The sequence below is a fragment of the Diospyros lotus genome, chromosome 15 (assembly GCF_014633365.1).
Source record: "Diospyros lotus cultivar Yz01 chromosome 15, ASM1463336v1, whole genome shotgun sequence".
Lineage (NCBI taxonomy): Eukaryota > Viridiplantae > Streptophyta > Magnoliopsida > Ericales > Ebenaceae > Diospyros > Diospyros lotus.
Window position 1 is genome coordinate 23495188 of NC_068352.1, and position 17622 is coordinate 23512809.

Below are 17622 nucleotides of genomic sequence, written 5' to 3' on the forward strand. Positions count from 1 at the left end.
ACAGTTTGTGAGCACAAATGAAAAGCATTTTCCAACGAGAACTTCAAGCAACTCCCAGATTCAGTTAGTAAAGGACTTCAGCTTGCTCTACCAGCAAAGTTCAGTACAAGATCAAGAACTAAAGCAAAAAATAGTTGATATTGTTGAATAAATACTAAAAATGTGGTGTCTCAAATGTATGAGACTCACTGCTTTGCAAGAATCAAGAGAAGGTTATCTTTGTACACAGCCTTACCCTTACTTTGTAAAGAGGTTAGTTTTCACAACTCAAACTTGTGACCTTCCTTCCAGTCACAAAGGAGCAGCCTTACTATTGCTACAAGGTTGCTCTCTTGTTGAATATTATAAATACTAAAACAGAGAAAATAAAGCACAACAGGCATCAATCACATGACAAAAACAGTTGCACTACTTTTATAAATGTGTGAACTGGTATAAGATATCCTAAATAGGAACAGAGAAACTTCTTCCAGAAAAGAAGAGTTTAATGACAATTACCTCAAATCATTATTCAACTTTATATCCTTTTTCCTGTCACAATCTTGAATATCTGCAGGCCCCTACTGAATGCTTCGTTGAATAGAATCCTTGTCTGCATTGACTGGAACCCAGGCAACCATGATAACACTGCTACAGGAGCCATTACAATCGCTCCAAGCAATATATAATACATCCGAGCCACAGAAACAACAAACCCCCATATCATTCTGTCCTGAAAAAAGGGGCGGAGTACTTGGGCTATTAAAATGAACCCCCATCCAGTAGGAATGAAAGCCATAAGACTCACAAAGAAGTCCGCAAAACTAAACTGGGTGAACTCCACCAAGACGACGATAACAAGAATGGCAAGAATTATCACAAGTAACTGAACCAGCCGATAGTAGATGTGTTCTTTTGCAGCATATTTGTCTTGAGCATAAGCTACAACTACATAAATGCCAACAGCTACAACCACATAGATCCAAGAAAGCAGGAAAACAGCAATACTTCTGCTGCCGGCAGCAATATCTAACTGGTATACAATCCAATACTGGAAAAAGAAAAACCTGAGGTCTAGGATTACTTCCAATATCTTTCCCCAAAGGCCAGTTGTCCTCAGATGATCCTGCTCCTCATACCACCATTTTTCCCAGCTCTGCTCGGCCTTCGCAAATACACTACCACGGTACCAAATCCAATTCATAAATTCTTCAAAATCATAAACTGTCTTCAACCAGTCAAAACCTGAAGGATTGAAAATAAAAGGAGCCATGATCCATGAAAGCACCAAGAACCAACTTGAGATGGTCAATGCTATGTAAACAAAGGAGTCAGTAGCTATGGGGCTGTGAGCAGCATATACTACAAGTATAAGCCCAAGCTCAATTGCCTTGGCAAAATGGCTATGAGCATAAAGCCTATAATTCTCGGCAAAACTCTTATGTTGCACAACAAAACCACGCCTAGTTGCTCGGTACTTTGCACCACCATGAAGGATGGTTCTGCCAAAGTAGTGGGCACGAGTTCCCATAGAGAACATGTAGAATACAGATGACAACTGGAGCTGCATTGTAATGAAATCCCAAATGGCTCCAAGGAATCCATGCTCCAGTGAGTTCTCCACAATCATTGGTAGGGCAGTGAACATACCAAGTTGGATGATCAACTGCTGGTTCAAGATTGTACCAAGTGCTTTGTTGTTGGTGGTGTCATTTGCCACTGCAGAAGCCTCAACTCCACTTAGTGCTAGATAAAGTCGACCCCATAGAAAAGCATAGACAGTTAGGACTACCATCTGTGTGTTGAAAAAGAAACCCACAGTGGTATAGAAGAATGACAGCATGCGGAAGAAATCCAACCTGTGTCCCAACCTGTAAACATCTCTACTTAGGACTTGTTCACCATTTCCACTTGCAACTTTGGCTTCAAACATGGATATCTGATTCAACCCAACATCCCTGCCCTTACCAACTTGGATGTACTCATGGTGAGTGACATTACCACCTCGCAATGTGCAATTGAAACCGGCAAAAATGTCCTCACTGATATTAATCACTCTGGAAGCTTTGCTGATCCCTCCTCGAGTCAAGAACCAAAATCTATCAAAGACATCAGGGTGTCCATAATGCATTCGAATTTTCAAGGGGTTTGCCAGGACACGCTGTCCCAAGGTGACAAAACTAGTTTCTTGAGCTGACATAAACCACGCAAGTGATGAAACAGATCCAGTAAAAATATGTTCCCGAACTCCCAAGATAGTAGGCTTCCGGATACCATAGTAGTTTTTGTACTCCTCCAGTAGATTTCGCATCTTTAGAGCTTCCTCAAAATAGTTATCTTGGTTCATGTCAATAGTCTGAACAGCATCTCCACGGGTGAAGATAAGGGCATGGTTCTGGTTCTCTGGCTTTCCCTCTCCAAGCTTCAAGGGACCAGGCAACTTAATCCGGTAAATCTCCACTTCCTTTTGTAATCGTTGATCATACTTCACGAGGACAGAGTAATACTCCTTCTCACCCCTCCCCAAGGAAACCACATCAACATAAGCAACTCGAAGGGCTTCATGGTTTTTCATCAGGTACAGGATTTCCTCAGCACGGGGGTCCTTTTTTGCCTTTTGAGCCCCATATACCTGGCATGCAACCACGTAAGTGTATTTCATTAAAGCAGTTCCATGTTCATGACCTTTGAATAACAAACTCACTGTACTATCTATTCTACTCAAAGTCCTCGAAGATAATGACCTCTCTGAGCTGAAACTATCCATGCTACCAATTGGTCTCATTGATGCAAGCTCACGTGATCCTTCCCTGATATCCATCTCTGATGCAGAATCTAAAAAAGCCAGCATCTTAAGAGCCCGATAGTAATACATCATTCCCCTGACAGTGCGGGATAGTGTCTGGCCTCTGTAAGATGCCCAAAGCCTAAGATCTTTTAGCTTGGTTGTCCATATTTCGTGATCATTTACCATTCCTTCACGGCGCATCCGCTCCAAGAAATTCTTCCACTCATCTGCATAGATGGTCTGCAAGTAGTATAATGTAGAAACCCCATCTTCGTTCTCAGTTATAAGTTGTTCCTTGCTATATAGCACGTCTTCATTGTAGTAGGGGGTCAATACACTAAAAGCCATCATTTTCTCAACTTGGGGAGCATGGGGCATGTTCATGAAAAGAGAGTTGCTAAAGAATGCAATACGTCGTTTTGCCTCAAGATTTACAGGGATATTGTGCATTGAATCCCGAGATGTAAGAATTGTATGCAAGCGCCGAACTTGGTGGTAAAATTTCTTGTTATCAGATTTGGGCAACTCAATGGCATTCTCAAAAAGCAAGCCCTCACTGGAAACTGACCTATGAGGAGCCAAACCATCTTCCTTTAGCTTTTCAATGCTCCGTTTCTCTTTATAAAAGTCTCTAATGGCTATCTCATAAAGGGCCTGTAGAATATTCACAACCTTGTTAATATCTTTCTTATTCTTCATTAATAGCTCAAGAAGAGTTATGAACTTCGCATGGATCTGAGGAAGTGCTGTTGTTCTAAATGTGCTCGTGAACCTCTCAGTCTGAATTGACTGGTCAATTTCTTGAAACAAAACTGTGATGATGGAATGTTCCTCAGTGTCACATTTGACAATACAAAGCAGCAAATGTCTGATGCTGCAATAAGCTTCAATAATGGCACACCGTCTGTAATCATTCTTGCAGATTTTATACCAAAGCCACTTGTCAGATGCATCTACTAACTCTTTGGCCTGTCCAAGTGCAAGCAGCAGCTCGTTGCAAAGGAGCAAACAAGGCCAGCGGATAACGCTGATATTCCAAATATTTGGAGGCAGCTCCAACAACTCCACCTCACTGTCACTGATTATATCTTCTTCTCTAAAAGTTGCAATTATCTCGTTCCATATTAAGGCAAACTTGTTAGCCTCCACTTGGTTTGACTCAAGCTTCTTAAGGGGCCTGCCAAACCCATACCTGAGCTTCAGCCGGTGAATTGCATCATTTAACTTGCTCCTCAGAGTTCGCCTAGTATTTAAGAGCTGCTCCTGAGGCATGAGATTAAATTGAACTGCACTAGCAAAGAATTGGAATCTCAATCTTAATTGCTGCATGTTCCTTATCTCACCCAAATGCGCAAACAATCCAACTGTTGCTCCAACAAATGAGGAGTAGATTGAGTACCAAATCTGCAAATCCATGAGGTAAATCAACACCACTGGAAACCACAATATCCCAACTGCAAAACTATTACTGCTATGCGGAAACTCATGCCACTCATATTTCATGTTCTTAAGATCCAAGAGGGTTTTTGTAGGAGCAATCATTGGCTTGATCTGTAGGAAGAAAGAGAAGCAAAACTTTGCAGCAAGCACCACTAGCCAGAACAAAGTATATCTTATATTGTCCAAAAGACCTTCTCTTAGGCCACGGCCCACAAAAGTTCGGGTCTGAAACCACCATGTCAACAAGTAAAAGATCCTCCAATTCGTGTTCTCTAGGAAATTCCTAATCCACGGCAAAATAAATAGAGCCAGTGCTAGGATCTCTGGCAATATGAAAAGCAAAACTACCTCAAGAAAACTACCAACCCGCTTATTTGCCTCATCAGACCACCTCCTATCCTGGTTCTTCTGAGTCCAAATTCGATCATAGAAAACCCCAAAAGCAATGATCCACCCAGCAGCAACAACACTCTTCAACACCATTCTCATCCCAACCCAGAAAGTCTCCCTGGAAACCAGACTGTACTGCATTGCCACATCGATAAGCGATTGAAGAAACCTCAAGCCACTCCAAGTAAAGAATACGGTCAGAACCCGGACCCGAACATCCCTTCTCTCCAGTGCCTGCCAGGGATAATCGTCCTCCTCCCAAGCAACAATAATGGCCGCCTGAAGAAACAAAATCAACATAATCCACAGCTTATCAAAACTCCTAAACAGGTTCCAAAAAGACCTCTGCTCCACAAAACTAGTCTTCCCCACACGCCTATCCTTCCTTTCTGTCACAAAAAAATTACTCCCCACATCAATTGGCCACTTCAGTTTCTCGAAGCACCTTCTGCTCCAAAAATACTCATTCACATCGTCATAATTCCGCCACGCCGAGTGAGGCGCAGTGCCATTTTTACTATTCTTCACCTCGGTCTGAACCGTTTCGTAAATGGGCCTCACGACCCGGTTCAAGAAAGCGTTCTCGCCGCACACTGAGGGCACCGCGGGTCGACCCGTGTTCTCGTCGATGTAATCGTCGAGAACTCGATTCAATTCCATGGCCATGTGGTGGAAAATATAGCAAATGCATTCGGGAAGGAAGCGGAGATTGGCGGACTCGCCCCAGATTAGGAGATAGAGCGAGACGTAGAGCAGCTCGCGGCGGCGATCGGATTCGGAGATCCAGACGTTGGACTTGCGGCCGAGGTAGGAGCACCAGGAGGTGTAGTTCTGGAGGAGCTTGCGGCGGAAGCTGCGGATCACAGCGGCATCGAGGGCGTCGATGTTGTCCGGCGGCGGCGTAAGCCGCATTTGGGCGTTGGCCAGGTGGAGCACGAGGTGTTCGCGCTGGTTCCGGACGTTGTCGTCCTGGAAGCCGAAGAATGCTCCGAGCCAGTCCAGGAGGTCCATTTGGTCGTTCCATTGGATGTAATGCGGTAGCCGGAGGTCCCCGACGGCGCGTAGGGCGGCCGCTGCTGCTCGGACCTCGGGGTACCGGAGCGAGGGGTGATCGGAGAGGAGGTTGTGGACGGGGATTATGTTATAGGCTTGTTCGGATGGGTTTGGCCTGTGTTGACCCGCCGGCTGACCCTGCCGCAGGCTCATTGCATCTCAGATCACTGGAAATGTGGTTGTGGCGCGACGCGCAGAGAGAGAGAGAGAACTGAAAACTGAAAAGGCGTAACGTGTAAAGCCAAATGATTGCGGGCATTGGGCACGGAGGAGAGTAACGGCTCGATTTGTATTCTTCATAACGAGGGATGTCATGTTGCCCGGGCAAGTCATGTTGCATTGCCCCGACGCGGGATTGCAGGGCTATCTCATGGGCCCACGCCCTCCCCCTCATAATTTATTCGTTCGATATGAGTAATATAATTTTTTTTATAATTTTTAAATAAATTACAATGGTTGGTTCTTTGTTTACAATTTTTGAAATTACAATATGACTGTGTAATTTTGTTTCACGTTTTTAAAAGTACTACAAACGTGACGTGTCTTCAATCAAGCGCTGAAGTTAGTTATTAAAAAATTTATATTAGCTATTATTTAATTTGTAACATAAAATAATATTAGTACCCAAATATTATTTTAAATATAAAACTGAGTATCTTTATTTACGTTAATTCATATAGCAAGCGTCCCTCCACGTAGGATATTGAATATTAATTTGAGCCGTTCATGTGGGCCCCACGACCACGAGCGTTCAAAGACCCACGCGTGAGGCAACGGCTAGATTCTGTTTCTCCTCCTCTTCAAAAGTTTACGACACTTGTTCTTTGGTTTGGTTTGGTTTTGCAGAAAAACTTTTTTTTTGTAATTAAATATGTCTTATAATTTTATGTTTAAAAAAGTTATAATATTTACCTTTTAAAAATATCAACAAATCTGTTCTTTAGTTCATAACATCAAGTCAAGAAATTAAAAAAAACTGAGTTTCTTATTATCTAATGAAAGATTTAATAATCTAATAAAAATTAAAAATAAAAATAAATGAAGCTAAAAACACTTTTGGAATTTAAAAATTAAAGGTTAATAATATGTCAATTCAATTAAGAATAATAATGGTAGGAGTTATGACTAATGAGTTATGCAATCCCTTTTTATTGGAGGAGATTAAGAAAATCATGCATTATTGTCTTTTCTATCTAACGTTTTCTCTAAAAATACTATATATAACTGATGATATTATTATTGTCACAATTCTTAATGTTGCTTTGATTTGGTGGAAGTGCTATCGCTAAATTTAAATCAGTAAATTAATGGGTTTTGGGGATGAGTGTTTTTAAAATATTTGTTTAGGTATATTTAATATATTTTATTTTATTTGTTTTAATATTTTTATTGATTACTAAAATAGTTTAAATTACAATATATTTATTACTAGTAATAGAAGGGTTTAAGAATAAAAATAAAATGCATTAAATATCTTTTAACGAGTACTTTTAGACATTTGTTAGTGAAATTTTAAATTAAAATGGGTAATGCTAATAATTATTTTTGAGACATTTATTAAATATACTTAATGCATTATATCCAAATAAGGAAAGTGATATTTGTATATCATTGTGTACATCTTGGGCTATGCAATGATGTACTAATGTCTAAAATACCTTAACCCAAGGCACTAAGTCGCAGTGAAGCACAATAAGACGAGGGGTATCTATGTCATTTATGTGTCTTGTGTAGCCCAAAGTGTACATAAATGATGTACAAATAGAGCATGACCCATTTCAAATAAAGTGTAATAATTATATTTTATTTAAATTGTTAAGTACTTCACCACCGAGTAATAGTAAATATATCGTGTTTTAAAATATTTTATTAATCAGTAAAAAATATTTAAGTGTTAAAAATAAGAGAGTTTTGCTAGATATTAGTTAAACGAATTTTATTTTTAACCTCCAAATGCTCTCGTTAATTAATAAAATACTTTAAAATATAATATATTTATTATTACTTAACAAAAATATTTAAATACTAAAAATAAAATGTATTGAATAGACGCCAATGAACGCCTGAGAACCCAAAACAATACACATTCTAGACAAAACAATAATGGAACATTACCCAATTAAAATTTTTAAGTCTCCCTCCACAATTCAATTTGGCCAATATGTCGAGTGAAGTAAATTATTCCCCAAACTTATATTTTTTCTCTTTTATTTTATATATTTTTTCATTTTTACAAGTATTCAAATTGTTCGTTAATTTTTTTTTTTATGACCTAAGTATTCGGGGTTCCCCCACTTAATTTTGAAGGAGATCGGTCTTTCCCTTGCTTCGGTGTCCGAATAAATTAAATGCGGTCGCAAACTTATATACTTCCAATCAGCCCCCACAAAATGGATCATTTTTATCTCTACCAAGAATTGATCTCCCATCACTCTCAAGGAAACTTGAAAGTTTTATCACTTGCGCTATGCCCTGGAAATAAATTTTGTTATTTTAATTACATTCATAGATTTGTATTTTAGACTCAATTTAATTCATGTACTTTGATATTTTTTTATGTGACAATTCAATTTTTTTATTATTTCAATTATACTCATGGACTTGCATTTTCGAGTTAATTTAATCCCCGCATTTTGACTTGAATATAATTTAACGTGTAATTTATCATTTTACTTTAACTTATTTTTATACATGAAATTATATAAATTAAATTTATTTGAAAATGCAGATTCAAGAATGTAATTGAGATAACAAAAAAGTTTGGATTGTCAAAAAAAAATTATATTATAAATATTAAATTAACTCAAAAATCAAATTTAAGCGTATAGTTGAAATAATGAAAAATTTAAATAATCAGATAAAAATAATGTGAAAACATATGAGTAAAATATGGAATTGGCATGCTTTAAGAGAAACAAGTTCACAACTGACCATATCTTTCATGTGAGTAACGCGTGCTCCTGCACAAATTTAAACTATTGTGTTAGATTAATATAAACATCAACAAAAAAGTTTTAAGGGATTAGGGATGGTGGTAGGTTTTCAATATCAAGTATTTGAATTAATCTCCAGATGCGATTTTCACTATTTGAATGAAGCCATTACGTTGTCATCGAGAAATAATGTGTTTTATTTAAGAATAATATATGACTAAGGGTGTGTTTGATTGGAGGTGGAAAGTAGGGTGGAATTCTAATTTCATAGAATTTCAATTCTCATCTCACTTCTTAGGAATTTTAATTTCTTGATTTTAAGAAAAATCTTCACTTTTTAAACTAAAATGTAATTCGAATTCTATGGAAAAAAATTGTTTGATAGAATTTTCTGAAATTTGGATGAAAAATGAATTTCACCATCATTTTCCACCCTTATCAAACGCACCCTAAGTGTTTGAACTAAATTTTTGTATTTCAAGATATACAAGTACCATCTATAGACTGTCAATATACCTATGAGTCTTAATTTATTGTTCGTGTTGGGCAATAATTATGTTGTTTAACACTGAATGTGACAACAAATTTAGCAATGTGTGTGGGACTCAATTGGGGCCCAGACCCTCTTGATCTGTTGCCACATCAATGCCGAGCCACATATTAATTTGGATTAAGCTACTTGTGAAGAAAGCTTCAAAAAAAATGTTTACTTAATTTGTTTAATTTATTTTTGATTTAATTTTTTATCTTTTTGCTTTTTGAATCTCTTCATCTCTCACATACACACACTCTCTCTCTCAAATCCATCACCTTCACGAGCACTGTTGTCGCCCCTTCTACTACCGTAAGCACCAATGAACAGAGAAAAGAATGAAGAGGAAAAGAGAGAGATAAGAGAGAGAAGGTAATGTAATATCCCGAAAATTGAAAAATAAATAAATGATTATTAATTTGGTCAGGAGTAATTAATAATTGTTAAATATTTTTGGGTTTAAGAGAAATATTGATTTAATTTTTATTTGTGGTGATTATTGAATATTTGTGGGTTAAGAAGAAATATTAATTTATTTGGAAAAATAATTATTTAATTGGGAGTATTTATAAAAATGGGAAAATAAACTAAATTAGTGCAATTTCTGAAATTTCGGGGTGCAAGTGTCAAAGTAAGGAAATATCGAGCCAAGGAGCGACGCGCACGCTGGGAAGAAAAATTAATTTTTGGGCAGCAGAGGCAGCCCAAAACGGTGCCGTTTTGGGCGCTAGTGCCAGCCCACTGCGCAGCCAGGTGGCGCACGCTGGCGCGCCCAGCGGCTGCCTCTTCCACGCCTCTGCCTTGCACGCAATTTAAGGCCAATTTGGCCAAGTATTTGGCCGATTTTTCTTGGGTATTGGCTGATAATTTTGCTGCTATAAATGCTTCTAATTGAAGCCAAAATGGGGTTAAAATAGTGAGCGAAGCAGAGAGCTCGGAAGAAGAAGAAGAAGAAGACGCTTTGAGACTGGAAATTAGGAGAAATTTTCGTGGTTTAGCTAGTTGGGTAAGTAAGTTATTATGTATTAATAATTTTATACGGTTAGATTTTAATTATAAGTTTGATTTTGTTAATTTTGGGTGATTATGCTGTGTTGGGTGTATTAATTTGGTGTACAAATATATATATACGTATACTAGTGCACTGTGTGCAAGAGTGGGCACTGTGTGTGTGAGAATTTATATTATTTTGTTTGTGAGAGTGGGTGTGTTGCTGTGAGAGTGTGCCGATATATATATTTATATATATATAAATATAAACGCAGTGAATCAGGTGGGTGAATAGCACTGTGTGTAAGTATATATATATGTGGAGGTGTGAGTTTTATCGTTCATTTAGTTGTGGAGTGTGGGCAGTAATTGAATTGGGCTTGATGGAATTAGACTTGATGAGGTGATAAGCAAATGAGTGTTATATATGTATATAAATATATTATGGATGAGGTAGCAGTGAGTTGTGGGGTGTCGCGAATGTAAGAGAATGGGTTTAATAATATATATAAGCGGAGTATATGTTTATTGATAATATATAATTGGGACTTATGATTTTATTAATTATCAGGAAATGTTTTACTTCGTAGCGGGAGTGCAAGAAGGGTCAAACACGGTCGTGAAAAGGCAAGCTCCTCACCCTCTCCTCGTGTTCTTCAATTCCCGTGAAAGACCCCTTGTTTTCTGTATTTTATCTTCTCCCTCACTCTAATTCGGCACCTAGCCTTATTTGTTGAGTTATTGTTCATTTGTTTTAATTTGAATTAAATCCGAGACTTCCAGAGTTTTGTTTGTTGAGTGCCTACGGGGGATTTGTACTGCCCCCACTCCTTTTGGGAATGATGCCGGACCCAACTTGAGAATTAGATTCTTAGAAGTGCGGATTTATTTAAGATTTTATTGGGTTTATTTACAGTTTTTCTTGAATTTATTTATGGTTCGGTTAGAGCATTGAGCAGTAGGGCAGGGGTCGGTTGTTGGTGACGTTGGGGTAGATTATTGTACGGCCCTAATGTGGACCGTCGGGTGGACACTCCTTGTCACTGATCGTTGACCGGTGCCGGGCACTGCTGACTAGCTTTGCCAGTATGTGATTTACTACACGTATAGATTTATTATATTGCTGTTCATGACTTGATATGTACATGGGTACGGGTTGCATATTGGGATATTCATTTACTGAGTATGCTTGGACACGGGCATGCTAGCTCGGTTAGGTTGCATCCAGCACGGGCATATGCATCGCGTGTGGTTTACTATGGCCTGATGCCTGGATGTATGGGCGCCTTGTATCACGTTGATGCTCACTTCGCTATTGCATTTTATGTGCATTGCATGGCTACTGGTAGTATTTAGTTATCGGATGGGAGTACCATTCCGAGGGAGCCTTTGGCTCGGCTGTTGGGAGTACCGGCAGGGATACGGGTGGCGGGAGTACCATCCCGGGACAACGCGCGCAGGTTTATTGCAGATACTTGTTGCCTTTCAGGGCAGTGGCAGATTTGTATGGGACTTGGGTGCCGTGTGTTTTGTGTGGGCCCCAAGGACCGGTATGTGCTTTTATTATGCTTTACTATTATATTGTAGCGTCTCATGACTTGTGTGTACCTGGGGTTTATTTTGGGGAGAGTTTTCTAGTTATGTTCTGCCTACAGCCTTTCTTTTCTTTATGTTTGCTGAGTCTCTCGACTCATTTTGCTTTCCATCATTCCAGGTAGTGCCAACGTGGGTCCGAGCAAGAGAGTCAGCGTCTAGCAGCAAAGTCGGTAGGGTGTACAGGCAGTCCCGTCAATCTCTGTCAACTCTGATGGTTGTGTAGGGTCTATTCTCTTATTGTTTGTACTGTGCCAGGTCATTTCTCGAGTTTCGTGTGTGTCGGTACAAGAGTTTGTATTCTTTTACTTATCTTGTGACTGCTGTGTTAGCGGGGTTACCCGTAGTGCATGCATGTGTTTAACTGCGCTTTCGTTGCTCTCATTTTTAAGTATGCATGTCAGGGTGGTCTTTGTCATGCGTGTTCACTCTCTCATTCCGTAGGCGCTTCCGTTCGGATAGTCCGAGTGGTTGGGGATATCCAGGCGGGGGTGCTTACAGGTAATACCGAGAGTGAAAGAATAAAATGAGTTAATATTTAAATCCCCTGAAAATGTTTTTTTATTTTAGAACTTGCAACTTTACCAATATTTTTATTACCCTTAGAAGTGTATTGATATGTTTTGCAAATTTTTCTTATAAAATTTGAACTTTAGATAGGTTTTTGTTAGATTAAAACAAAATTCAGGAATATTTCTATGAGATTAATTGAAAATTTAATAAAAGGTAGATATTATGGCAGATTATATTTATGGGCATGTTTATATATGTAATTATCCCATAAAGAAAAATATAGTATTTTATCTTTGCACAATTGGCTTGGGTGTTTAATTTTGGGTTCAAACCAACAAATTCAATCCCGCCCAAGATTAAATAAGTTATATCAAATCTTCAGTTAGAAATTTTGAAAAATAAATATTTAATCCAATCCAATCCTAATTTTGAAATGAAAACCGAATAGATATAAAGATACATAAAGCAATATGCATTTCGCTATCATATGCAACATGCGGCTTAATGCATTTTTTAATTCTTGGACTAATAAAAAAAATGACTTTAAGGATATCAACTAAATTAAATTTACTATTTATTTATAGACAAAATAATTTTATACATTTTTAGTCCCTGGCTTAACCAACGTTAACTTTGTCTCGTCACGCTGCCACATCACTAACACGCCACTCCTCAGTTGTTGGACCGAGAGATGCTATGACACACACCAAGAGGAGGGATGAATTGGTTATTTTAAAATTTTAGTTTGAAACTTGAAATCCTTTTAATGGAAATGCTAACAATGATAAACAAACTAAATAACATAAGCACAAGAGAATAACACAAAAGATTTATAGTGATTCGACTTAACCCAAACTTGATTCACTATCTTAACTCCTCATTAAGAATTTTTCAAACTATCCACTAAAATCCCCTATTTAAACCAAGTAGGTCCTATAGTTCGTGACTATAAAAATTACAAAACCTCTCACTTAAATGGGTCATCTACCTACACAAGATAGGAAAATAAAAAACAATATAAATAAAAGAGAGAAGCTAAGAGTTAACACTCTCAGGGTGCGTTTGATAGCATGAAAAATGTCATATCAAATGAATTGAATTCTATCTCTGATGTTTGACACATTATATTTTCCATAAAATTCAATTTTATAGTACAATCATTAAAGCATGTTTTTGACTATTTTCTATGAAAAATTCCATCTAGGGGGGAGATGGGTTTTGTTTTCCATGCAAGTTGGAAAATGCTTTCATTTCCAACTAAATGCTATCAAATACACCCCTTAGTTACAAGTTCTCTCACAATGAAAACAAGACTTAAGAATATATTAACAATAATAGAATGAAGCCTTGGAAAGAAAAATATAACAATGAAAACATAAAACACTGTAAGCTCGAATAAAATGATTTGTAATTTCTAGATCAACTCATTTTCGTCCATTAGCCTCCTCTTGATTTCATTGATTTGTATTTATAGACTTTCCAAAAGCTTTGCCCGAAACTAACTGTTGGAGAATGAGAAACTAGCTGTTGGAGATTGTCAGAGACATAAACTGTTGACAGACTAAATGTGTTAGCCGACTATATTTTTGAATAAAAATAAGACATAGTCGACAAAGCCAGACCAATAATCGACAGAACAAAAAATGTGAAGAAAATTTCCACTATCATACAAAAGGATAGTCGACAGAACAATTATAGCAGTCGATAGGATAAACAAGATAGTCGACAAATGCCCATGCATAGTCGACAATTGCAATGTATATAATCGACAGATGAGAAGACATAGTCGACAAAAGCAATAGAGATAGTCGAAAGAATAAAATATGCAGTCGTAGGTGAAGCTTGATGATACAAAACATTACAACATATTTACATAAATGTCCTTATTTTGTTTAATTTATATTTTACCTTCTATTTACTTTAATACATAAATGTAAATAAGAAAATATTCCCTATTTGGATTCAATAAAAATATCGAAAAAATCAAAATCCATAATAATAAGAAGAAAAAAAATTGGTTTTAGTATAAATTCAGAATTTAACAAATTTACCACCTCCAAAATATATACTTTTTATTTTATTAAAAATCATTTTATCACCAATGGATATTAGATATCAAAATACCGGAAGATAATTTTATAAAAAGAAAATATTTTCATATATGTCTTCTTATAAAGTGCTAACCTTCCAAACTTAGAAAAATATGACTTTAAAATCTCGATACTTGAAATTCATTTGGTTTTCATTCTCACAAAGTAATACTTGATATTGAAATTGATTTATATTGAAAACCACAACCTTTATTCATGATTTATGGATTAAATAAAATATTATTTTTCATTATCAAAATTAAGTATACAAAAGTAAAACAACAAGCACTGCAAAAAAAAATGACTTCAAGGATATCAACTAAATTGTTCTTACTATTCATCTTTGAACAAAATAATTTTATACACTTTTAGTCCCTGGCTTAATCAACGTTAACTAAAATGTTAACTTTGTTTCGTCACGCTGCCACGTCACTCATAATATCCACGTCTGCTGTCCATATATTTATATAAAAAAAAACGTCTACACACACCCAGCCATGGTTGTCTGCAGCCATGGGGAGCTTTTTTTCCCCCTTCTCCCTCTCTCCTTATTCTGGACCGCTCTTGCCTCTGCACCCGTCATCGATTCAGCCATTATCGGTCGCCTTGGAACGACTGGGGGTCGGGGATCCTAAACCCAGCGGTCGGGGAACAGCTAGGGGTCGGGGACCAAGGTTCTAGGGTTCCCCGAGCCCGAAGAGACAACAGCCTTGGCAGTTAGTCGCCCGACCACTAGGTTCTCGGTCCCAGCCACGGCTAGGTCGAGGAACCCAGCCTTCCCATGGTCGTGGTCAGGGAGCCCAACTGTGGAGACGTTGTTTTTTTTTTTTTTTTTTTATAAAAATATGGACAATTAACGTGGATATTATGAGTGATGTGGTAGAGACGTGGCAACGTGACGAGACAAAGTTAACGTCATAGTTAACGTCAGTTAAGACATGAACTAAAAGTGTATAAAATTATTTTATCCAGGGATGAATAGTGAGCACAGTTTAGTTGATATCTTTAAAGCCATTTTTTTTATTAGTTTAGGGACTAAAAAATGCATTAAGCCGTAGTGATGTGGCAATACTGAGGAGTGACGTGTTAATAATGTGGCAACGTGACGAGGCAAAGTTAACGTCGGTTAAATCAGGGACTAAAAGTGTGTAAAATTATTTTGTCAAATGATGAATAGTGAGCACAATTTAGTTGATATTGTTAAAGCCATTTTTTTTATTAGTCTATGGACTAAAAAATGCATTAAGCCATAGTGACGTGGCAGTGCTGAAGAGTGACGTGGTAGCGTGACGAGACGAAGTTAACGTCTTAGTTAACGTTGGTTAAGTCATAGACTAAAGTGTATAAAATTATTTTGTTCAGAGATTAATAATGAGCACAATTTAGTTGATATCCTTAAAACCATTTTTTTTAATAGTATATGGACTAAAAAATGTATTAAGCCTGCAGTATGCTGCATGAATATTGCATTAGCATGCATGTAGGATTTGGTATACATGTACATTGCATACAACACTAATGCAGGTCTTATCGCTATTTTAAAATTGACACTTCCAGTTATTTGCCTATAAGGCCCGCTTCTAAATATTCCCGCTTAGCATAGGATATTAGAATGAGGTGATTACAGAGATGATATAGAACAAAACTGAACTCAAATAACAACTCATTTCATTTATAGCAACGAAAATTAAATTAAGGTTCAATTACATTCTCAATATCTCATAACTTTAGGCTCAATAGCCATACCAAATAATAAGAGGCTCAAATGCCAATAATATAATAAATTCTCATTATTACAAATCTCAACAAATCACTAACTAGGATCTTTAAAGTTATGATGCCTCTCCATACACCACTATCCCTGGGCTGCAGTCCTATTGGACTCGCCCCCAATAACAGTCTTTTATTTACTTAGAATGACAAAGAAGATTAAGTGAGCCGCAAGACTTAACAAGTTCGAGAAACAATGAACAATATATAGGATCCAAAAACATTATGACACCAAGAAGAGTAATCAAACACTTCTTAATTATATACAAGATTCATAATTCATGAATTTATCAATTCAACTGAATATATCATGTCATCATGTTTTACTATGCAAATGTGCATAAAATTTCAATGTCATTATCAATTCTCACAGTATATGCAAGAATGCATCAGCTCATTATCATTATTAATCTCCCTGGCTCTCAAGCCATAAATCAATGTATGCAAAAATGCATAAGTTCCATAAAACTTCACAAATAAATATGAAGTCAACCTGTTGGGCTATGGCCACCTCATTTCGCGTCAGGTGTTTTAGGGTACATTTTCTCCCTCCGCGCAAAATAATAGGTTCACAAAACATATATATATGTAACATGTACATGTATGCATTTGTCAACCACATATATTTAAATTTCTTATTTTCGCGATATTCATACTTTCAACATCACTTACCCATACCGGGTTTTTTTTCCATCATCAGATAAATTTAACATATCTTACTTCACAACATTACTACATTCAAGATATAATTTATGACACATAAATACTTGATGTAATTTAGAATACATGAATAATTTTTGAGAGATCCTATTTAATATTAAATCTCGATTCACCAGCTGAGGAGTATTATAAATTTAATAACTAATTTTCTCATCATATGATTGTTATGATTTCATTTAACCAGTAACAATATGCATTTACTTGCATTCGTGCTCATAGCTTAATTCATGATTAGTCCCCATGCAATCAGAATGACCACACCATGCGAAATTGCTGGTCAAAATAAATCTAAATTTTTTTTAAGGCGAAGGACCAATTAGAACATATTTTTGTAAATGTCTTCATTTTGAAAAACTAACTCCCAGTATTTTTATGACTAACATTCATTATTGTAAGAATGAATTTTTCAATAAATAGAAGTTATGTATTTCGATGGTGGTAAAATCGCAAGTTCTTGAGTTTGTACTAAAACCAAAATTCTATTTTTTTATTGTTATGGATTTTAAATTTTTAGATATTTTTATTGAATCCAAATAGGAGATACTTTCTTATTTACATTTATGTATTAAAGTAAATGAAAGGTAAAATATAAATTAAAGAAAATGAATGTAAATGGATGGGGTGTGAGGATAGAGTTCGCAATCAAAGGCTTATGGAAAAAGCTCGAGGCGAGCTCGAGGTCATGAGTTTGCGGCATATGGGGAGAGCTCAAAAACCCATTCTAGCTCATTAACTTGATTTATATAGAGGATCAAACAAAAGAATAAGGGAAAAAAAATTCATCCCTAATCTATACCAGTCCCTAATTAATCAATCCCTAATTTGCAGTCA

At 36.7% G+C, this 17622-nt stretch overlaps 1 protein-coding gene and 1 non-coding gene across 2 annotated transcripts in view; both read right to left on the reverse strand.

Moving 5' to 3' along the window:
- Positions 1 to 5854, reverse strand: part of LOC127791913 (callose synthase 12-like) — a 37930-nt gene extending 32076 nt beyond the window's left edge. The window contains exon 1 of the mRNA XM_052322093.1: positions 499 to 5854. Within this exon, the coding sequence (XP_052178053.1) occupies positions 518 to 5803 (5286 nt within the window). The 5' untranslated portion in view covers positions 5804 to 5854 and the 3' untranslated portion in view covers positions 499 to 517. The remainder of the gene's footprint in view (positions 1 to 498) is intronic.
- On the reverse strand, positions 2790 to 2868 carry LOC127792733 (small nucleolar RNA J33). The gene has a single exon (XR_008021201.1). It is a non-coding gene; the product is annotated as a small nucleolar RNA J33 (small nucleolar RNA).
- Positions 5855 to 17622: the final 11768 nt, after the last annotated feature.